At 41.1% G+C, this 24,113-nt stretch overlaps 1 protein-coding gene and 1 non-coding gene across 4 annotated transcripts in view; one reads left to right on the top strand and one right to left on the bottom strand.

Annotated features, from left to right (window-relative positions):
• The window catches only part of SF3B1 (splicing factor 3b subunit 1), a 49,436-nt gene that overhangs the window by 13,212 nt on the left and 12,111 nt on the right, over positions 1-24,113 (bottom strand). For 2 of the 3 annotated variants that reach the window (XM_050750677.1, XM_050750680.1), the window contains exons 2-11: positions 21,891-22,057; positions 18,726-18,830; positions 18,126-18,240; positions 16,217-16,296; positions 14,100-14,270; positions 5,721-5,958; positions 4,112-4,324; positions 3,730-3,851; positions 1,021-1,218; positions 821-922 (exon numbers count right to left, since the gene is read on the bottom strand). In XM_050750677.1, coding sequence (XP_050606634.1) covers positions 821-922; positions 1,021-1,218; positions 3,730-3,851; positions 4,112-4,324; positions 5,721-5,958; positions 14,100-14,270; positions 16,217-16,296; positions 18,126-18,240; positions 18,726-18,830; positions 21,891-22,057 — 1,511 coding nt within the window. Of the gene's footprint in view, positions 1-820; positions 923-1,020; positions 1,219-3,729; positions 3,852-4,111; positions 4,325-5,720; positions 5,959-14,099; positions 14,271-16,216; positions 16,297-16,602; positions 17,888-18,125; positions 18,241-18,725; positions 18,831-21,890; positions 22,058-24,113 lie in introns of those variants that run through there. The other variant, XM_050750679.1, reaches the window with a different exon arrangement.
• Positions 461-596, top strand: LOC126933272 (small nucleolar RNA SNORA4). The gene has a single exon (XR_007718511.1). It is a non-coding gene; the product is annotated as a small nucleolar RNA SNORA4 (small nucleolar RNA).

Below are 24,113 nucleotides of genomic sequence, written 5' to 3'. Positions count from 1 at the left end.
TCTTGAGCCCTGGAGTATTTAAATAATAAAAACAAACAGCTGGGCACGGTGTCTCACGCCTGTAATCCCAGCACTTTGGGAGGCTGAGGCAGGTTAATCATTTGAGGTCAGGAGTTCAAGACCAGCCTGGCCAACATGGTGAAACCCCGTCTCTACTAAAAATATAGAAATTAGCAGGGCGTGGTGGTGCACACCTGTAGTCCCACCTACTTGGGAGGCTGAGGCAGGAGAATTGCTTGAACCCAACAGGCAGAGGTTGCAGTGAGCCAAGACTGCACCACTGCACTCCAGCCCGGGCAAGACAGCAAGACCCTGTCTCAAACATATATATATAATATTAATAACAAAAACAAGCAAAAAAGTTAAATCCTTCACACTACATAAATTTTTTTCCATCATGCTATGTCCTTGATAAAGATGAAGAAAGTAATTATAAATTCCTAAACACAAAAATATAACACAACCAAAAGCTAATTTTTTTGTGGGGAAAGCTTTCTAAACAACCTTTACCAATTTGGGCTACTTGGAAGAGTAAAGGAAAGACCGCACTCCAGCGGGTTATACCAATAGTTCAGTACTATTTTATGGCCTACATTTCCTGGTGAAAAAATTAAAAACATTTTTAAAAATATAAACTTGGCCAGGTGCAGTGCCTCACACCTGTAATCCCAGCACTCTAGGAGGTAGGCCAAGGCAGAAGGATCACTTGAGACCAGCCTAGGCAACATGGCAAAACCCTGTCTCTACAAAAACTACAAAATTTTTTTTTTATTTAAATAAATAAGCAACAAACATGACAATTTAACAAACTGAGACTTACTTTTCTCATTGGTGGTGTTCCATTCTTAATTTTTAAAAGCAACTTCATTATTTTTCTCTCTTTTTGCTCTTCTGGACTAAGTGTTGATTCATCAACATCAACCTACAGTAAAAAGAAAAAAATGTTAAGGGAAGTTGAAATGTTATGATTTATAATTCTGGAACAAAATGTAATAGTTTATTTCTGCTAGTATCACTTACCAATAGTTTATCAAAGTACTGAATATCATCAGGCTTTAAAAATGGAAGATTTCCAGATGGCTGATCATTAACACTTTTCATAGTTCGATCTTCAGTTTGCATGTGGAAACCAGTCATACCACCCAAAGGTGTTGGAGTAGCTGTCAGTTTTCGAGCTGGAGTTCGAATAGGAACATAACCAGCTGGAGGTGGAAGTACCTAATAAAAGTTATAAGACAGTTTAGGATTTTCTTAACTTAAAAAACACCTTAAGGATCAATATTTGCACTTAAAATATTTTAGTTTATTAGCTAATAAGATTTTCATTTGCTTGGAGACAACATCTATCTTGCTTTTCTATCTTAATTACAAACCTAAAATATCTGCTTCTCATCTGCTAACTGATTATATCAGTGGTGTAGGGAACTGAGGAAATACAAGAGCTTAGAAAATACCGATCACGTTCAAACATGTTGTGGGTCAAAATGTCAAATTATTAAAAATTTGAAAATTATAAAATCTGAGTCAGCAATTCCAAAAAACTGCTCTAGTCGAGCAAATAACATTTCATAAGTATTTATATAAAATGGAAATAAGCTCATATGGGGCATATAACATAAAAAGTTTTATTTTAGTATTAAAATATCACATAAATTCCTGTACTATAAAATCTTTTAAGTGTAAAACTCTACAAAAAATTAGTTAAATGCATAAAAACTAAAACCAAAATGTTTGCCAAAGCCCTGTAAAATACACACCACCTGATCAAACCTTTTGCAAAACAAGTAAAATTTCAAAAAATGCAGGCTGAAAATCACAAAGAATTTTTTTTTTTTTTTTTAAAGCTGGTAACAGACTTAAAAAAAAAAAAAAAAAAACACAACTTCTGGGCAGGCCAGGTGTGGTGTCTCATGCCTGTAATCCCAGCACTTTGGGAGGCTGAGATGGGAGGAACGCTTGAGCCCAGGAGTTTGAGACCAGCCTGGGCAACACAGCAAGACCCCATTTCTATTTTATATAATTTAATATATAGTAAAAGAAAAAAAATACAGCTTCCTGGGGATATCGATAAACCTATACATGTCAGTGAGCCTAAAACTGTTGTCTATTAAAGATTAAATTATGTTAAATTTACATTGATGCTATCTGCACTTTGTACAGATATTTTTTGTTGCTAGTTAATGTCTGCACCAGCAGACCACTAGCATTTTGGATAAAGTGGATACTGTATAGACGTGAGACCTAGGGAAATCAATGTCAAGTCCACAGGCATCACTTGCCATTAAGGATTTAAAGGTCTACTATATTTTTACATTCACTAGTAAGGATGTTGCTTATTAGTAGGATTCACTAAGGGAGACTTTTCCTCCTAGTGACTCTAAGGAAATCAATGACTACGACTGAGAAAGACAATCAGGCAGTCAACAGTAAGTTGTATCTATACCCACAGCATTGTGTGGAGGCTACGAAAAGCTTTAAGGCAAAACTTCATGCAAACTTGAAACAAATACTCTAACATAAATAACAGGGATCAAAAACAAAACAAGGCTGGACACAGTGCCTCATGCCTATAATCCCAGCAGTTTGGGAGGTCAATGTGGGAGGATACTTTGAGCCTAGGAGTTTGAGACCAGCCTGGCAACACAGTGAGACTCCATATCTACAAAAAATAAAAAAATTAGCCAGGTATGGTGGTGCATGCCCGTAGCCCCAGCTACTCAGGAGGCTGAGGCAGAAGGATCACTTGAGCCCAGGAGATCAAGGCTGCAGCGAGCTATGTCAGCGCCACTGCTCTCCAGTCTGGGCAACACAGTGAGACCCTGTCTCTAAAACAAAACAAAATAAAACAAAAAACATATGCATGAACTGTTAAAAATCAATAGTCATTAACAGAAAAAGCTCTGTAAAGGCCATCAGATGACTTACAAAGTTATCTGGTTCCCCTTGGTTATGATGTCAGCTATATGACCACAGGCTATCTTCAGACTAACAAATACTCCCTGAGTACGAGGTACCTAGAAAATTTTATAGTTCAAAATAAATTTTAGGTTGACATGGTAAAAAGAAGGCTGGGCACGGTAACTCACGCCTGTAATCCCAGCACTTTGGGAGGCTAAAAGGGATGGATCACTTGAGGTCAGGAGTTCAAGACCAGCCTGGCCAACATGGCGAAACCCTGTCTCTATTAGAAATACAAAAATCAGTCGGGCGTAGTGGTAGGCGCCTATAATCCCAGCTACTCGGGAGACTGAGGCAAGAGAATCGCTTGAACGTGGGAGGCAGAGGTTGCAATGAGCTGAGATCACGCCACTGCACTCCAACCCGGTGACAGAATGAGACTCCATCTTAAAAAAAAAAAAAAAGAATATTCTTTGTGTCCACTGACAATCCATAAACTTAAGTATACAAAATCTTGGTGAAGCACCAAGTAAAATAACCACAATCTAAATAAGCTTATTCCTGGGACTGCTAGAAAACTGAAGCACACCAGCAGTTCTCAAAGTATAACCAATAGACCTGTATACAAGTCCTCCAGATGTCTTTCAAATAGTAATAGAATCATGTTGTTCATTTCTTTTCATCTCTATTTGGAACTGAAATATACCTGGAAATAGCTAAGAGAATGGAATGACAATAGTGAATTTGGGCAAAGCCAATGCAAGTTCGATCAATTTTTTTCACTATTTAAAATAAAGGCATATCCTAAATACATCATATTTGATGTACTACCTTATATCCTTCTGGGAACATAGCATCTAATTCCTCATCAGAAAGTGGGCGATTTCTCTCATCAATTTCTCTTTCCCATCGCCAAGCCTGAAGCTGTTCAGGAGTCATACTCATTATGTGACCTACCAAGAAAAGCAAAGTTTTATATACTCTATAGTGCAAGACTGTATTATTACATATATCTTTGAGATAAAAGAGAATTAAGATCAACCCTATTATTTATTTTGCTTTTACATTATAAACGCAAACCAAGACTTAAATTTTTATATCTCTTTATTCTTGCTAGAAGTTGACATTAATAGCACGCAGAATACCACAAAGAAAAAAAATTAAATAATTTATGGAGAAAAAAACAATTATTTCCAATGAGAGAGAGTTCTACCTGGAGTAGGGGTAGCCATGTTCATGGCTGGTGTGCCAATTGGTGTTTTTCCAGGGGTCAGAACTGGAGTGCTTCCACCCATCTGACTAGCTGGTGTTTCGTCCCACCGTGATTTTCTTTTACTGGCTCCAGGAGTCGGTGTTTCACCAATAGAATCTCCACCTCGATCTGTTCGAGGAGTCTCAGCCCATCCACTTCCATGCCCAGGAGTATCTTTAAAAAGAGTGAGTAAAACCACAATTTTAATTCCTGTTAAAATAATATTCTTTATTCTCAAACAGTTATACTCAAAACTATCAAGTTCTAAAACAGAATATTCCTAAAATGGTGACCCATTTAAAGTTGTTTGAGACCAGCCTGACCAACATAGTGAAACTCCGTCTCTACGAAAAATACAAAAATTAGCCAGGTGTGGTGGGTGCCTGTAATCCCAGCTACTCAGGAAGCTGAGGCAAAAGAATCTCTTGAACCTGGCTGGGCACGGTGGCTCACACCTGTAATCCCAGCACTTTGGGAGGCCAAGGCGGGTGGATCACAAGGTCAGGAGATCGAGACCATCCTGGCTAACACGGTGAAACCCTGTCTCTACTAAAAATACAAACAAATTAGCCGGGCGTGGTGGCAGACGCCTGTAGTCCCAGTTATTTGGGAGGCTGAGGCAGGAGAATGGCGTGAACCCGGGAGGTGGAAGTTGCAGTGAGCAGAGATCGCGCCACTGCACTCCAGCTTGGGCGACAGAGTGAGACTCCATCTCAAAAAAAGAAAAAAAAAAAGAATCTCTTGAATCCGGAAGGCAGAGGTTGCAGTGAGGTGAGAGCGCACCACTGCACTCTAGCTCGGGTGACAGAGTGAGACTCTGTCTCAACAAGAGCAACAAAAAAGTAAATTTGATGTTAGGTACATTTTTCCATAATAAAAAACAAAGGGTAAGCCAGGCACAATGGTTCATGCCTGTAATCCCAACACTTTGGCAGGAGATCACCCCTCCCAGCCAGGAGTTCAAGACCAGGCTAGGCAATAAAGCAAAACATTGTCTCTACAAAAAATTTAAAAAGTAGCCGGGGACTGGGCGCGGTGGCTCACGCCTATAATCCCAGCACTTCAGCAGGCCGAGGGGGGCGGATCATCGGAGGTCCAGAGTTCAAGACCCGCCTGAGCAGCATGGAGAAACCCCGTCTCTGAGGTTGCAGTAAGCTGAGATCGCGCCATTGCATTCCAGCCTGGGCAGTAAGAGCAAAACTCTGTCTCAAAAAAAAAAAAAAAAAAATTAGCCAGGCATGGTGGCATGCCCCTATAGTCTTAGCTACTCAGAAGGCTGAGGCAGGAAGATCGCTTGAGCCTAGGACGTCAAGGCTACAGTGAGCAAGACCCTGTCTCTAAAGAAACCAACAAAATCAAAGGTTACGGCCTATTAACTTTACTTTAGCCTAAGGTTCTTCCTTAAATCTTAAACCTCTTCAAGAAGTAAAAAAAAAATCAAGCATATGATCTGTTCTGTTCTTAATCTGTCCCCTTATATGCGTCCACCCAGGAATAAACAGAACACATTTCAGTCTGTAAACATACCACTCAACATTTCACCCACACACCCATACTCCACTAGAAGTACCTCTCTCTGTTTTGGGGGTTTCATCCCATCTGTTTTTACGAGCACTGGAAGTTGCGCCTCCATGGCCTGGTGTCGCGTGGCCTGGTGTATCGCCTCGTCCAGGAGTAGCAGCTCCCGCCGGTGTGTGGCTAGGTGTAGGATCCCATATTTTTGAGCCTGGGGTTGCTCCAGGAGTCTCACTTCCCTTTGCACGACCTGGTGTCTCATCCCATCTTAATGAAGGAGTATGCCCAGGGGTCTTAAAAAAGCAAAAAAAAAATTTATTTCACACACCCACATAGAAATAGTTAGAAAATTTCCATAAAATAAAACTTTAAATGAAAAATGTTTTAGTTCTATGTACTATAATTAATTAAGTTAGAGGACACTACCTCTACTTATAGGAAAATATACCTACTTTCTAGCAAATGTTTATGATTAAAAACAATGTAAAGTTTCAATCCGAAGCACTGACAAAAGTTCCAGCTTAAAAAAACAAAATATTCTGGGTATGAATCTTTGATATGCCATTAACAGCTCTGTGACTTTGGGGGAAATCAATAAGGTTTCTCTGTCTAGATCTGTAATCGAAGGCTTTCAGCTCTAATTACATTAGTACTTCTCAAAGTGGGGCTTAGAGACACATATTTAGGGGAGAAGGAATTCACGCGTTCTAAGAAAATAGTCCTGCTGATGTTTTGTTCAATTGTGTGTGTTTAATTAATATAAGCATGCTTCAGATTACCTATGTAATTTTTTTTTTTTGAGACGGAGTCTCCCTCTGTCACCCAGGCTGGAGTGCCATGGCACGATCTCCGCTCACTGCAAGCTCCACCTCCTGGGTAATCTTGAGATCAGTTTGTATTTACAGTTACATGTGTAGCAAATAATATTACCCTAGCTGAGGCTGGTAAGACTAATGAAAAAAGATGAGAGGTGGGTTTTCATTTGTTTTTTGACAGAAGGTCTCACTCTGCCGCCCAGGTTGAGCGCTGTGGCACAATCACGGCTCACTGCAGTCTCCACCTACCAGGCTCAAGCGATCCTCCCATGTCAGTCTCCTGAGTAGCTGAGACTACATACAGGCGCACACCACCACACCCGGTTAATTTTTTTTTCCTTGGAGAGATAAGCATCTTACTATGCTGCCCAGGCTGAGAGGTGGGTTTAAGTAACATCAAAGGTTCCACAGTACTTCACAGAGTAACAGCTGGACAACTGACTGCATGTGATAGCAAAAGAATCTCCACCAATAAAGACAGTATCATATCAAAGTAGCATAGAGTTGAGTGTAAAGAAAACAAAATTTGTAATTATATACTGCCTCATAAGTATTCCATAGGTTATGTAATGTACTTTATATATTTGTTTTAAAGTTGGGAGCTCGGCTGGGCGCGGTGGCTCAAGCCTGTAATCCCAGCACTTTGGGAGGCCGAGATGGGCGGATCACAAGGTCAGAAGATCGAGACCATCCTGGCTAACCTGGTGAAACCCCGTCTCTACTAAAAAAAAAATACAAAACACTAGCCGGGCAAGGTGGCGGGCGCCTGTAGTCCCAGCTACTTGGGAGGCTGAGACAGGAGAATGGCGTGAACCCAGGAGGCGGAGCTTGCAGTGAGCTGAGATCCGGCCACTGCACTCCAGCCTGGGTGACAGAGCGAGACTCCGTCTCAAAAAAATAAAAAAAATAAAAAAAAATAAAGTTGGGAGCTCTTGGCTGGGTGAGGTGGCTCACGCCCGTAATCCCAGCACTTTGGGAGGCCAAGGCGGGCAGATCACAAGGTCAGGAGATCAAGACCATCCTGGCTAACACGGTGAAACCCCGTCTCTACTAAAAATACAAAAAAATTAGCCAGGCGTTGTGGAGGGCGCCTGTAGTTCCAGCTACTTGGGAGGCTGAGGCAGGAGAACTGCGTGAACCCAGGAGGCGGAGTTTGCAGTGAGCCGAGATCATGCCACTGCACTCCAGCGGGGGTGATAGAGTGAGATCCCGTCTCAGAAAAAAAAAAAAAAAAAAAAAATTGGGAAAGTTGGGAGCTCTTATAGACACAAGGACTTTATCGACCTTTATGTTTGCAAATTTGCATGGTACCATTAAACAAGTTTAAGACTCAATAGTTTTTCCTTTAAAAAGATACTACTCAGGGCCAGGCATGGTGGTTCATGCCTGTAATCCCAGCACTTTGGGAGGCCAGGCAGGCAGATCAATTGAGGCCAGGAGTTGAGACCAGCCCGGCCAACATGGCAAAAGCCCATCTCTACTAAAAATAAAAAATAAAAATAGCTGGGTGTGGTGGTGCACACTTGTAATTCCAGCTACTCAGGAGGGTGAAGCACGAGAATTGCCTAAACCCAGGAGGCGGAGGTTGCAACGAGCCAAGATCGTGCCACTGCACTCCAGCCTGGGTGACAGAGTAAGACTCTGTCTCAAAAAAAAAAAAAAAAGATATTACTGTTACTCAGCGTTGAAAAATTCTGGATTAGGTAAATAAAGCACACAAATCGTTTAAAATCTCCATTCTGGCATCTGTCCCTCCTGCTGAATTATAAGGAAAGATGGGAAATAAATTCTATTATCTAATTCCTACATTTATGACTACAGTTGCATTAAATGAACAGAACAACAAAAAAAAAAGTCTTGAGTCTCTGAATTATTTATTTATTTATTTATTATTTATTAATTTTGAGACAGAGCCTCACTCTGTCACCCAGGTCAGAGTGCAATGGCACGATCTCAGCTCCCTGCAACCTCTGCCTTCCGGGTTCAAGCAATTTTCCTGCCTCAGCCTCCTGAGTAGCTGGGATTACAGGTGCCTGCCATCACACCTGACTAATTTTTTGCATTTTTAGTAGAGACGTGGTTTCACCATGTTGGCCAGGCTGGTCTCAAACTCCCAACCTCAGGTGATCTGCCCGCTTGGCCTCCCAAAGTGCTGGGATTACAGGCATGAACCAGCGTGCCTGGCCAAGTCTCTGTAGTTTCTATAAGAAAGATATCAGCATATCAGCTCTCATGCCAGGCGCAGTGGCTCACACCTGTAATCCCAGCACTTTGGGAGGCCAAGGCGGGTGGGTCACCTGAAGTTGGGAGTTTGAGACCAGCCTGGCCAACATGGCAAAACCCCGTCTCTCCTAAAAATTAGCCAGGCATGGTGGTAGGCACCTATAATCCCAGCTATTTGGGAGGCTGAGGCAGGAGACTCGCTTGAACCCAGGAGGCGGAGGGTGCACGGGGGCCGAAATCATGCCATTGCACTCTAGTCAGGGTGACAGAGCAAGACTCTGTCTCAAAAAAAAAAGAAAGAAAAAAAAAAAGAAAGGTATCAGCTCTTGTGTCTAGTTATGTGCATACAGTTAAACAATTACCAGGACAAACTTCTTTATCTTTCTCATACTTAGTACTGAATGTCATCCACAGAATTAAAGTTAGTAGTTACTTGGCTGGACACGGCGGCTCATAACTGTAATCCCAGCACTTTGGGAGGCCAAGGTCGGGGGATCACTTGAGGTCAGGGGTTCAGCACCAGCCTGGCCAACATGGAGAAACCCTGTCCCTACTAAAAATACAAAAATTAGCTGGGCCTGATGGCACATGCCTGTAATCTCAGATACTTGGGAGGCTGAGGCACAAGAGTCACTTGAGTCTGGGAGGCGGAGACTGCAATGAGATGAGGTTGCACCAATGCACTCCAGCTACCCATGGGTAACAGAGCAAGACTCTGTCTCAAAAATTAAAATTAAAATTAAAGCCAGTAGTTACTTATATTGAGCAGAACCATACCCCTCCTACATATCACCAAGCAAATGAGAAGTCCTCACCTTAAACTAAATTGTTTAGAAATTATGTATTAGGTTTATATCCCAATTCTGGGTTTGGGGAAATACTGCATGATCTGATAGGTTTTTTCTTGATTTATAAGTTAAATATATAGCAGTCCAGGCTAGAGCTAATAGTGATTTAGACAAGGACGGTAGAGGCAGAGATCATGAAAAGTGGCTAGCTCCTTAATATATTTAAAGCTGATGCCAAGAAAATGTATATGGGTAGGATATGGGATAAGAGAATAAGGAGTATTGGATGACTCCCTAAATGTTTTTTGTTGTTGTTGTTGTTTTTGTTTTTTTTTTTTGAGACACAGTCTCGCTCTGTCGCCAAGACTGGAGTGCAGTGGCGCCATCTCCACTCACTGCAACCTGCACCTTCCAGGTTCAAGTGATTCTCCTGCCTCAGCCTCCCGAGCAGCTGGGATTACAGGCGCCCGCCAACACGCCGGGCTAATTTTTGTATTTTAAAATACACCATGTTGGCCAGGCTGATCTCGAACTCCTGACCTCAAATAATTCACCCACCTTGGCCTCCCAAAGTGCTGGGATTATAGGCATGAGCCACTGGACCCGATCCTAAATGTTTTGCTTGAGCCAAACAGACATGGGAAAGACCAGGGGAGCAGGACTGAGAAGAGACGTATGCAAAAAAAATCAATAATTTTCTTTCAGAAATACTGATTTTGAAATGCCCATTGAACAGCCAAATAAATATGTCAGGCTGAACAAACACGCAAGTCTGCGGAACAGAAGCAGAGGAAAGATTTATAAGTTTGGGAGCTATTTTATGTAAATGGTATACAAAGACAAGAATGAGATCCTAGGGATCGAGCACTGATGGAAAAGAATCCAAAAAACTCAGCACTACTATAATACCCCAAAGTTCGGAGGTAAGAAGAATGAGGATCCAGCAAACAAGACTAAGGAGTAGTAACCAGTGAGGAGATTTTGAGGGGGAGCAAGAAAGACTAAAACCCAGAGACTGAGAGAGAAAAGGGTATGAAGAAATGTCAAATGTTCTTTATATGCTAAGTCATATGAGAAATGAAAATACACTTTTTAAATTTATCAATTAGGGGTCAAGTGACCTTGACAAGAGATTTTAGGTGGAGTAGACTAGAACTACGTAAGAAGACTAGAAACTACGTAAGACTAGAACTGACGGTCCTCGGCGGGTCTGGACGTGGCGGGTTGCTTTCCAAAATGGCGCGCGCGCTGAGGGCTGCAGCCGCGAATGCCAGACTGGGGAGAAACCAGAAAGGAGAGCAAGTCCTGTAAAAACAACTACTACTTCGGCCGAACTCCAGGCATGACCAGCTTTGTGTTGGGAACACTCAAAGGGGTTTTTTTCCAGACTCCAAGCTCCCATACCAACAGTAAGAGCTTCTTCCACGTCACGGCCCTTGGATCAAATGGCAGGTTCTGTGTGGAACCGTGGTCGACTCAATCATGTAACCATAGCAGTGCCAGATTTGGAAAACGTGCAACATTTTATGAGAATATTCTGGGGGCCCCGGTAAGTGAAGCGGTCCCTCTTCCTGAACATGAAGTATCTGTTGTTTTTGTCAACCTGGGAAATACCAAGATGGAACTGCTTCATCCACTGGGATGTGACAGTCCAATTGCAGGTTTTCTGCAGAAAAACAAGGCTGGAGGAATGCATCACATCTGCATCGAGATGGGGAATAACATTTTGATGGCAATTTAATCGTGATTTTCATGTGTATCTTGATAAGGTCAAAGGTGGATAATATTAATGCAGCTGTGATGGATTTGACAAAAAAGAAGATCCGCAGTTTAAGAGAAGAGGTCAAAATAGGAGCACATGGAAAACCAGTGATTTTTCTCCATCCTAAAGACTGTGGTGAGAGACCGGGCGTGGTGGCTCACGCCTGTAATCCCAGCACTTTGGGAGGCCAAGGCGGGCGGATCACGAGGTCAGGAGATGGAGACCATCCTGACTAACACGGTGAAACCCCGTCTCTACTAAAAATACAAAAAATTAGCCGGGCCTGGTGGCGGGCGCCTGTGGTCCCAGCTACTCGGGAGGCTGAGGCAGGAGAATGGCGTGAACCCAGGAGGCGGAGCTTACAGTGAGCCGAGATCACGCCACTGCACTCCAGCCTGGGTGACAGAGCAAGACTCCATCTCAAAAAAAAAAAAAAAAAAAAAAAAAAAAAAAAAAAAAAAAGACTGTGGTGGAGTCCTTGTGGAACTAGAACAAGCTTGATTTGTATTTGCAAACAACTAAATTAACTGACCTGAAAAAGCCTATCAAATACTATCAAAATGTACTATGTATTGAGTCCTTTGCTGCTTCCAACATGTAAAAGTTCACCGTTAAAAACTGAATTACAGAAACATTAAAATATATACATATATAAATCAATAAATATGTAATTATTTAGATTAACAAACATATTTGTTAATTTGAATCTGAAAATTAGGGAACATTATTAAAATCATATAGAAATAAATTATTCCTCTTCTACAATGGGGTAATTGAATGTAAAAAAAAAACGAAAAAAAAAGACGAACTATGTAAGCAGAGAAAGCAAGTACAAATAACTCATTCAAAGCACTTGTGGCTCATGCCTGTAATCCCAGCACTTTGCAAGGCTGAGACAGACAGACTGCTTAAGCCCAGGAGTTTGAGACCAGCCTGGACAACACAGTGAGACCCGTTTCTACGAAAAATAAAAAAATAGCCAGGCATGGTGGTACGTGTCTACAGTCCCATCTACTTGGGGGGTTGAGATGGCAGGATCATTTGAGCCCAGAAGGTGGAGGCTGCAGTGAGCTATTATTGCGCCCCTGCACTCCAACCTTGGCAACAGAATGAGACCCTACCTCAAGAAAAAAACAAAGAACAAAGCACTTTGTTCTAAAAAGATATAGAAACAGGACTGTCACTGAATGTGGATGTGAATGAGGGTTAAGAGATGTTTTCTGCAGGTTTTTTGTTGCTGTTGTTAAGAAAGCATGGTAAAACATGTTTGCTGATGATGATAATCTAGTATGGAGAAAAAAATTAATGGTACACGATGAGAGTCTCCAAGAGGGGAAGGGAAATGGTACATAAGCAAAAAGAGTGGCTTTAATTCATTATTTATTTATTTTAAGACAAAGTCTCACTCTGTTGCCTAAGTTGGAGTGCAGTAGCGTTAATCTCGGCTCACTACACCCTCCACCTCCCGGGTTCAAGCGATTCTCCTGCCTCACCCTCCCAAGTAGCTGGGACTACAGGCGCATGCCACCATGCCTGGCTAATTTTTTTGTATTTTTAGTAGAGACACGGTTTCACTATGTTGGCCAGGCTGGTCTTGAACTCCTGACCTCATGATCCGCCTGCCTCGGCCTCCCAAAATGCTGGGATTACAGGCATGAGCCACCACACCTGGCCCCTTTATATTTTATTTTTCTAGCAATAATTAAATATTTTCAAGTGCTTTCTAAAAAATCCATTTTAAAGGCCTTTCTATTCAGGCTAATGACAAACACAATAAAGGCACATATGATAGTTTAACATTTATGCAAACTTGTATCTTTTAGTCTGCAAGTATATATTATTAAATGATAGAAAACATCTAATATAACCATTTCTACAGAACTAGGAAATACATTTATAAGAATGATTTTACAGACTCCATCATTTTGTTTTTTTGAGACAGGGTCTTACTCTGTCACCAGGCTGGAATGCAATGGCATGATCATAGCTCAATGCAACCTCTACCTCCTAGGATCAAGGGATCCTCCTGTCTCAGCCCCCACCACTCCCCATACCCCAGTAGCTGGGACTACAGACATGTGCCACTATGCCCAGCTAATTTTTTTTTTTGTAAAGACAGGGTCTCCCTCTGTTGCCCAAGCTGGTCTCAAACTCCTTGAGCTCAACCAATCCTCCCACCTGGGCCCCCAAAGTGCTGGGATTACAGGCATGAGCCAATGCATTCCACCTCCAAAACAAATGTTTAAAAAAACAAAAAGAAAGTAGGAGAGTAGGCTGGCCAAGGGAATGAAGTAGCATTGACTATTTGCTGCCTGTAGTGAGGGTCTTAAGTTATCTATCTAGAAGATAAGGAAGACCACTATATCACACTCAACCTCCACAATGTAACATACCTACAGGTCTGTATTTAATATTCTAAAAAGAACTTTCCTTACTCTATGACATGGGCTAAATTGCATGCCCCTCAAAATTTGTATGTTGAACCCCCAGTGTGGCTGTATTTGGAGACTGGGTCTTTAAGGAGGTAAATTAAGGTCAAATGAGGTCATGAGGGTAGGGCCCTAATCTAACAGACTGATGTCCTCATAGGAAGACCAGGGACAATAGAGCTTGCTGGCACAAAGAAAGGCCATGTGAGGATACAGCAAGAGAGCCCTCAACAAATACCAACCCTGTTGGTACTCTGATCTTGGATTTCAAGCCTCCAAGAACTGCGAAAAAAATCAATGTCTGTTGTTTAAGGCACCCAGTCTGTGGTATCTTTTTATGGCAACCCAAGCAGACTAATACAGTCCATAACAGAAAAAAATTTTAAACAGTAATAACAAAAAACAAAAAGAAATTACCTCTGCCTGATCCCAACTTGATAATTTTTTGGGAGTGGCACCAGGAGTCTGATCAGCTGTTTGATCCCAACGCCGTTTTCGTTTTGATGGAGGCTGGGACGCTGCTGCTCCATTGACGACTTTTAGTTCTCCAGCTTTAGCTTTTTCTGCTAGCTGTTGCCTAATTTCTCGCTGAAAAAAAAACAGTAAGTGTTTACCTTTAAAATGCTTTCAATATATTTTTCTATCATTAGCACAATCATTTCCACTTAACATCCCATTTTATACTTTGCTCATTCTCCTTTCTATGGTACTCGTGGTCTCCCTTCTATGCTAGCTGGTTCCAAAGTCTGTGTCTTTATTTCATTTTACATAATGCCTGTCTTTCTAAACAAAAGATAAGAAAGTTCAGAATTTGTAACATAGCACACTGTAGTTTATATATTGTAGGTGAAGTAAAATCTTCAGTCAACAATGGAGAACCATAATGCTTCCACTGAAAAATAGGGTTTTCTTCAAAACTAATATAAATAGCAATTAAGACTATGCAACGGCCAGGCGCGGTGGCTCAAGCCTGTAATCCCAGCACTTTGGGATTACAGATACACAATCCCAGGCGGTGGCTCAAGCCTGTAATCCCAGCCAAGACGGGTGGATCACGAGGTCAGGAGATTGAGACCATCCTGGCTAACACGGTGAAACCCCATCTCTACTAAAAAATACAAAAAACTAGCCGGGCGAGGTGGCGGGCGCCTGTAGTCCCAGCTACTCCGGAGGCTGAGGCAGGAGAATGGCGTAAACCCGGGAGGTGGAGCTTGCAGTGCGCTGAGATCCGGCCACTGCACTCCAGCCTGGGCTACAGAGCGAGACTCCGTCTCAAAAAAAAAAAAAAAAAAAAAAAAAAAAAAAAAAAGACTATGCAACAAGATAGAAAAATGGTAAAAGATAAAAATAGTAAAATTGTTTTATTTATACTGACAAATTATATAAATACTCAAAATTTAGTGGTAATGGATGTACATTTAATTCACTCTATACTGTTAAAATGAGGTTTTACTATCCCATTTAACTCATTCAACATATAAAATCTATTACATATTCATAATAGTAATGGAGGAGGCTGGGTATAGTGGCTCACACCTGTAATCCCAGCACTTTGGGAGGCTAAGGCGGGCAGGTTGCCGGAGGTCAGGAGTTCGAGACCAGCCTGGCCAACATAACGAAACCCCATCTCTACTAAAAAAAAAAAAAAAAAAAATACAAAAATTAGCTGGGCATGGTGGCACACACCTGCAATCCCAGGAACTCGGGAGGCTGTGGCAGGAGAATCGCTTAGACCCGGAAGGCAGAGGTTGCAGTAAGCTGAAATTGCACCATTGCACTTCAGCCTGGGCAACAAAGCAAGACTCCACTCAAAAAACAAAAAAATAGGCGGTTACTAGACAAAATGGCATAATCTCTGTAGGCCAAAAGGAATTATTCAAAATTCTCCACTTACATCCAAACTGAAACTTATAGAATCTCACACTGAACTCTTTGACTTTTCCCTAACATACTAGGTTCTGATACATACCATCAACCTTCCTCACGGAAACAACCCCTGTAATGGCCAGGCACAGTGGCTCACACCTGTAATCCCAGCACTTTGGGAGGTCGAGGCAGGCAGATCACCTGAGGTCAGGAGTTCGAGACCAGCCTGGCCAACTTGGTGAAACCCCATCTCTACTAAAAATACAAAAATTAGTTAGGCGTGGTGACGCACACTTGTGTTCCCAGCTCCTTAGGAGGCTGAAGTGGGAGGATAACTTGAACCTGGGAAGCGCAGGTTGCAGTGAGACAAGATCACACCACTGCACTCTAGCCTGGATGAGTGAGACTCTGTCTCAAAAAAAAAAAAAAAATCCCCTGTAAGACACATACATACATATACAGCCAAGGAGCCCAGGACTAGAAAAGGATATAGAAATGATTTTGAAAGGTGGTATAATTTGGGGGTAAGATTCTTTCTCAGTTAATTTTTATTAATACTATTAAAATATTTGTGCAGCAAATAGCAAAAAAGAAACATAACAGTCTCTCAATCACAACTGTATTTACATTCTTTCATAACCATTAGAACAGGAGATAGGTTTACATACTTCTTCTTTAGTCAAGTGTTGTTCTCGCATTACATCCATGTAAGTCCTAGCATTCATTTTAGGATCAGGGGTCTTCCCTCCTGCAGAAAAGAACAGCAACAGGAAAAGAGTACAATAAATAAAAGATAATCGGGTTCAACTGATTTATCTGCCCTGCTCTAAATATTATGTTATTCCATAATCATTTAAATTATTTTTTGATGGAAAACTTTAATAATTATACATCTTACTTTTTATTGAGTTTGCTGATCAATTTAACCTGTTTGAACACAAACATCTACAGCAGTTTAAAACAAATATTTTAATGCATATAAAAACAAAATGACAGCACAGTTTAGAGTCTTCAGAAGTGATGGGTTCCTGGGTTGCTAATCCGGAATACGTACACTTTCGTGCCTTTGTCTCCATCAGCAGTTCTGACTTCAAGCAGCAGAATAGAAGCCTAGAAAATTATCTCTTTACCATTAGTAACACTTTGGAAAGATATTTATATTCAAAACATTACCTGTTGCAAGTTGTTAAAATCCTGACTACAAATAACTATGACTAGATAAGTTCTTCATACAGTGTTCTAAAACAATTGTAGTTTAGAAAATCTGATTTTAAAAATATACCTATATTCTGATGTCACGTTACTAAAAAGGGCTTCATGCTTTAAGTTTTTTGACCCAGAAAACATATTTTTATTTCTTAGAAAGCATAAATTAAAACTGGAAACATATTACTTGAAATATATTACTTCTACCAGTTATTATGATGCACACAGAAGCAACATGGTGTACAAAGAGATGTGTTGGTCTCTTGGTTAAAGTTTCAGTATTTGCTTTTCAAACTTCAAAATATCTTACAGAAGCCCAAACAGTATATAACAAGATTCACAGAGGCACATTATGCTTTAGAAATGTGGTAACTAGCTATACAAGTGGTATAGCATCACAATTTAGGAAAAAATAATAAAATTCTAAGACATTTCCTATGCTGAAGATCATGCCCAATTGGTAGTGTCATTCTTTCTGACACTAGCTCTGATAAGACTTCCTTTGGAATACTTTTTCACCATAATCTAGAGAGGATGTGTTGAACTGCACCCTTAAGAATGCAGACAGGACTGGCATATAGCAGTACTGCTGTAGGAAAGAAATTAAGGACAGTTAGTATGGGCCTGTGAATTCTGGCATACATGTTTAAATCAATTACAATTATGCAAGTAAAAAAAGAATATCCCTACTAATTCATGCAGGCTGAAAATCTAGTATGTAAACCTGCAGCAGAATCTAATTTTAAGAAACAGGCACCTAATTTTGATTGTGAAACTCACTCACCTGAGGAAAGCTTCCACAGGCTCACTATGCCCCTTGTGCTGACTTGCACACTAAAATTAGCAAAACAGACTCCAACTATTAAAAATATCACACTCTTTGTATACATACTTTTGTTTTAACTTTAAGTATGCTTAGAGCAAAGTAGGTGCCTTTACTAAGCTATATTTAGAGCACTATGGGGGGAGTTCTAGTGTGAGAAACAGTTTCTCAAGGGTAACAATCCTAAACATCTAGGATTTGGAATGAAAACTTTCAATAATTTGAAAGTATTTTGAGCAGAAAAACACATTTGTTCCAAGTATAGAAAGCGTACCCAAAACAAAAGTAAAAGTAAAACCTTTAACCCTTTGCGTTTCTATGGCATTGGCTCATTTTTTTCTTGTCCTTCTACCTGGAAAGAAAACTTGCATTATAAAGATGAAGAATATGGCATCTGTGACTTCAACCAAATCTATACAAATCTATAGTAGGGGGGATTTTTAAAAAGAAAAGCAAATTCAGAAGCATGCCAAAAAAAATCAAAGGGCTAAAGACAACTTAATACAAATAAATTTCTGAATACTTATAGAAAAGTGGGAAAGAATTACCATCTGCAAAAGGATCAAGACGCTCTGGGGAAATTATCATGGTCCGCCTATGCTTTTTGTATTCATCTTCCCGGTCTGCAATCTTCGGAGGTCGGTGCTCAGCAAATGGATCATACTGAAAAGAGGTATGTCTCACTTAATATCCACTTTATTAAAATAACAAAGCAGAATATCATAAACAAAAATCAGAACACTGTAAAGCACAAATGTTTAATACATGTCTACTAATATTCTGTACTGCTTCACAGATAAATGTTAATATAAAAAAATAAGGCATATGGAAACAAGGTAATATACATATCCACATTTCCATAGTTCAATGCTTCACTACATGATTACAGCCAGGCGTGATGGCCTGTGTGTATAATCTCAACTACTTGGGAGGTTGAGACAGGAGGAATGCTTGAGCCCAGGAGTTTGGGATCAGCCTGAGCAAGACAGTAAGACCTTGTGTCAAAAAAAAGAAGATTACACCTTTACAAAATAAATTATTATTTATAATTCTCCTTAAAGCATCCTAAAATTTATGGGTTTCTATGGGAACTCAGACATTCACTTTTCTTTAGCTGAATAAACTATGCTTTTAAAATAAAAGGTCACCTGTTCTGTTGACTGTGGTATATCATTAAGCAATGCCACAGGGGCATGATATCCTGGCTTCTTCTGACCAAGCAAACTCGTAGATGATGAATAGTCATCGTCATCCTGCAATGAAAACCCCCCAAAAAGCCATAAACAAAATGTCAGAACTTAAAAATTAGAAAGAATATGCAAAGATTCAACATGAAATCAAAAGATCTACTGACAGTGTGATGTCTAAGCCCTCTTTCATAAAACTAACAAATAAAATTGGTCTTCTTTCACTTCAAAAACCTATTAAATTCAGTTCAGTAAAGCTATCTTTATTTTTAAAATGATTAAGCAGGGAATATCTTCTATAGAAGTCAATTAAGATAAAGTAGGTATGGACTAGAAAAACCCAAGCATTTAATTTTAATGTTTTTTCAATTTGATAACTACAACTTATTTTAGAACTTTCTACTTTTAACTCATTTTTTTAACACAATTTAACAACCATTGAAACAAATATTTAATTTTAAATGTATTTGCCCCTAGTAGTATGTTTAAACAGAACAATGTTATACTGTTACTTTTCTAGTATAAAAAGTACAACTGTCTGGGAGGTCAAGGTGGGAGAATGGCTTGAGTGTAGGAGTTTTGAGACTAGCCTAGGCAACAGAGACCCAGCTGGGCAAGGTGGCGCACATCTGTAATCCCAACACTTTGGGAGGCCGAGGCTGGGGACTGCTTGAGCCCAGGAGTTCAAGACCAGTCTGGGCAACATGGTGAAACTCTGTCTCTACCAAAAAAATACAAAAATTAGACAGGCGTAGTGGTGTGTATATGTAGTCCCAGCTCCTCAGGAGGCTGAGGTGGGAAAATTGCTTGAACTTGGGAGGCGAAGGTTGCAGGAAGCCATGATCTGGCCACTGCCTTCAGCTTGGGCAACAGAGCAAGACTTTGTCTCCAAAAAACAAAACCACATACATAGTGAGATCTCATCTCTATTGTAATAAAAATAAATAAAAAATAAAAAATGCAACACGGGGTAATTCTCCAGATCTTAACACCTCACTTATTTTATTTAAAAATAAAGTGACAATTTCCTCCTCAGTTTCTGAAACATAGAGCTATCACTTTATTTTACCATTAGGGTATGAGACCCCCAAATAAAGTGCTAACTAGGCCACCACTGGCTTCTAGAAATTTCACCTTTTGGGACTTTAAATTTCTCTCAAGAAAAAAAAAGAGGAAGAGAGAGCCAACTATAAAGTAAAATGTGACTTGAATTTCTTTTAAATTTCTCTCAAGAAAAAAAAGGGAAAGAGAGAGCCAACTATAAAGTAAAATGTGACTTGAATTTCTTAAAAATAACCAGTTTGGCACCACATGTTCTCACTCATAGGTGGGAACTGAACAATAAGAACACTTAGACACGGATGGGGAACATCACACACCAAGGCCTGTCATGGGGTGGGATAGTATTAGGAGATATATCTCATGTAAATGATGAGTTAATGGGTATAGCACACCAATATGGTACACGTATACGTATGTAACAAACCTGCACATTGTGCACATGTACCCTAGAACTTATAGTAAAAAAAAAAAAAAAAAAAAAAAAAGGAAGAAAGAAATATACATCACCTATCCAAAAATTAAAAAAAATAAAAAATAACCAGTTTGGGCCAGGCGTGGTGGCTCACGCCTGTAATCACAGCACTCTGGAAGGCCAAGGCAGGCGGATCACGAGGTCAGGAGATCGAGACCATCCTGGCTAACACGGTGAAACCCTGTCTCTACTAAAAATACAAAAAATTAGCTGGACGTGGTGGCGGGCGTCTGTAGTCCCAGCTACTCTAGAGGCTGAGGCAGGAGAATGGAATGAACCCAGGAAGCGGAGCATGCAGTAAGCCGAGATCGCACCACTGCATTCCAGCCTGGGCGACAGAGGGAGACCAAAAACAAAAAAGTTTGATAATCTATATACATAAAGTTTATCTCTAACTGAATCACCAAATTTGGAGTTTGGAATGGTCTGATAAAATATAAGCTACCTGGAATACATAAAAAATGCTCTGAGGGAACAGATATCAAAATGAAAGGCACTCCTCCTCCACAGTAATTGAAACAGATATGAAAAGCTCATCAATATCAGTACTAAGAAGAATTCCAGGCTGGGCGCAGTGGCTCAAGCCTGTAATCCCAGCACTTTGGGAGGCCGAGGCAGGTGGATCACCTGAGGTCATGAGTTCAAGACCAGTCTGGCCAACATGGAGAAACTCCATCTCTACTAAAAATACAAAAATCAGCCAGGCATGGTGGCAGGCGCCTGTAATCCCAGCTACTCGGGAGGCTGAGGCAGGAGAATCACTTGAACCCAGGAGGCCGAGGCTGCAGTGAGCGAAGATCACGCCACTGTACTCAAGCCTGGGCGACAGGGCGAGACTGTCTTAAAAAAAAAAAAGAGAGAAAAGAAAATTCATTCACATTAAGATACCAAGAGGAAAAAAACAGTATCAAGTACAATCAGTAATCAAATCGCAAGGACAGATGGCTATTTACAATTAAGTCACTTCTCACACAGGCTACTCTAGATAGAGCTGATAAGTAATGGCAGGGATTTACTTTACTGTTTACTTTATAACGGTAATGGCTGGCAGGTGCTTCACTGGATAAACAAACTAGTCTTTACCAAAAATTCTCAGAACAAAGCATTTCCAGTGAAGTTTCTGAACCTTAGAGAGGATACCTCCGGTAGTTTTATCCTCTAAAAGATCCCAAAAATGGCCGGGCGCGGTGGCTCAAGCCTGTAATCTCAGCACTTTGGGAGGCCGAGATGGGCGGATCACGAGGTCAGGAGATCAAGACCATCCTGGCTAACACGGTGAAACCCCATCTCTACTAAAAAATACAAAAAACTAGCCGGGCGAGGTGGCGGGTGCCTGTAGTCCCAACTCGGGAGGCTGAGGGAGGAGAATGGCGTGAACCCGGGAGGCGGAGCTTGCAGTGAGCTGAGATCCGGCCACCACACTCCAGCCTGGGCGACAGAGCGAGACTCTGTCTCAAAAAAAAAAAAAAAAAAAAAAAAATCCCAAAAATGTTTCTCCAGATTAAACCAGATGGCTGAAACAAAAGTTATTCACATTTCTTGCTCTCTCAAAAAAACACACAACTGCCTCTTGTACATAATTTGTAACTTACATCTTCAAGTTCAGTTGCAGCAATTGATGTCACGTATCCAGCAAATCTGCTGTCACTTCCACCATAAATTTCCTGGTCATAATAACCTGTAGAATCGAGGCCCACTCCTTGAGCTTCATCAAGAGCTGCCTTCTTGCCTTGAATTTCTCGAATCTGTGCTTCAATATCTATAAAAAGATGATACAGACTTTCTTAATTTCACTTTCCAAAAGAATTCCCAACACAATGCATTTCTTTACTAGGTAATTATCAAAATACTCTCTTAAATACAGAAAATGTACATAATTGTACCATATAAGAGACTAGGAATCACAACAGCGTAAGCATGCTCTAGAAATTAAATCATGATAGGCTGGGCGCCGTGGCTCACGCCTATAATCCCAACACTTTGGGAGGACGAGGTGGGCGGATCACTTGAGGTCAGGAGTTCGAGACCAGCCTGGCTAACATATAGCGAAACCCCGTGTCTACTAAAAAATACAAAAATTAGCTGGGTGTGGGGGCAATGCACCTGTAGTCTCAGGTACTTGGGAAGCTGAGGCAGGAGAATCACTTTAACCCGGGAGGCGGAGGTTGCAGTGAGCGGAGATCACACCACTACACTCCAACCTGGGTGACAGAGCAAGACTCTGTCTCTCAAAAAAAACCCAAAAACCGTGATAAGATATCATCTAACATATAACCCAGCTTCAAATTTCCCCAGCTGCCCTAGTAACAGCCTTTACAGATGTTCTTTTTTAACCCACGATCCAATCAAGCACCCTACACTGCATTTAGTTGTCACTCTCTTTGTTCTTCTTTAAATACAGACTAGTCTTCCATTTTGTAGTCTTTCCTGACACCACGTTAATTTTGCAAAGTAACGTTTTGTTTTAATAATATAAATAGTACATAGATGTATAAAGAAATAGTTTTGATTGCAAAAGATTTCTATGGCCTGACAAATAGCTGTTTAAATTCTTGCCAGCCCATGCTGAATTAAGCCCTTTGACATCAGGCACTTTTAAAAAGCTTACTTGCTGGCCAGGCGTGGTGGTCCATGCCTGTAATCCCATCACTTTGGGACGCCAAGGCGGGCAGATCACCTGAAGTCAGGCGTTCGAGACCAGCCTGGCCAACATGGTGAAACCTACTCTCTAGTAAAAATACAAAGTTAGCTGGGTGTAATGGTGCACACCTGTAGTCCCAGCTACTCAGGAGGCTGAGGCAGAAGAACTGCTTGAACCCCGAAGGCCAAGGTTGCAGTAAGCCAAGATCACATGCCAGTGCACTCTCGCCTGGGCAAAGAGAGCAAAACTCACCTCAAAAAAATAAATAAATAAATAAAAACTAGGCTGGGCACAGTGGCTCATATCTGCGATCCCAGCACTTCGGAAGGCCGAGGCGGGCAGATCACCTGAGGTCAGGAGTTCGAGACCAGCCTGGCCAATGTGGTAAAACCCTGTCTCTACTAAAAATACAAAAATTAGCTGGGCATGGTGGCAGGCGCCTGTAATCCCAGCTACTCAGGAGGCTGAGGCAGGAGAATCACTTGAACCTGGAAGGCGGAGGTTACAGTAAGCCGAGATCACGCCATTGCACTCCAGCCTGGACAACAAGAGCAAAACACCATCTCAATAAATAAATAAATAAGCTCAATTGCTAGCTGCATGAATCAAAAGCTAAAGATTCAAATAGCATCCTGCATTTGCCAAACCTCCCAGCTAAAGGAGAAAGCCCTCTATAGTTCCTCAAGATAGATGTGCAGGATAACAAAATGTCCTTATCTAGTCTAAGGCACAGCTGGGTCACATTTCCACGTAAGAAAGGAACAGGAGCAGGTCTCAGAAACTGGAGGCGGGACGCGGTAGCTCACACACGTCATCCAAACACTTTGGAAGGCTGAGGTGGGCGGATCACTTGATCCCAGGAGTTCAAAACCAGCCTGGGCAACATGGCAAAACCCCATCTCTACAAAAACTACAAAAATTAGCCAGGCATGGTGGCAAACCTATAGTCCCCTGCCACTTGGGGGGCTGAGGTGGGAGGACTGCTTGAGCCCAGGAGGTCAAGGCTGCAGTGAGCCATGATTGCTGCCACTGCACTCCAGCCTGGATGTGAGGCTCTGTCTCAGAAACAAAGAAACAGAAAGAAACTCAAAATGATAGAATAGTTTTAATGCTGAATTTAGCAGCCCCAGTTTGTGATCAGATCTCAAAATTCTTATAGTGTATCGTGTTACAC

The sequence above is a fragment of the Macaca thibetana genome, chromosome 12, assembly GCF_024542745.1.
Source record: "Macaca thibetana thibetana isolate TM-01 chromosome 12, ASM2454274v1, whole genome shotgun sequence".
NCBI lineage: Eukaryota > Metazoa > Chordata > Mammalia > Primates > Cercopithecidae > Macaca > Macaca thibetana.
This window is presented reverse-complemented; position numbering and strand designations above follow the sequence as displayed.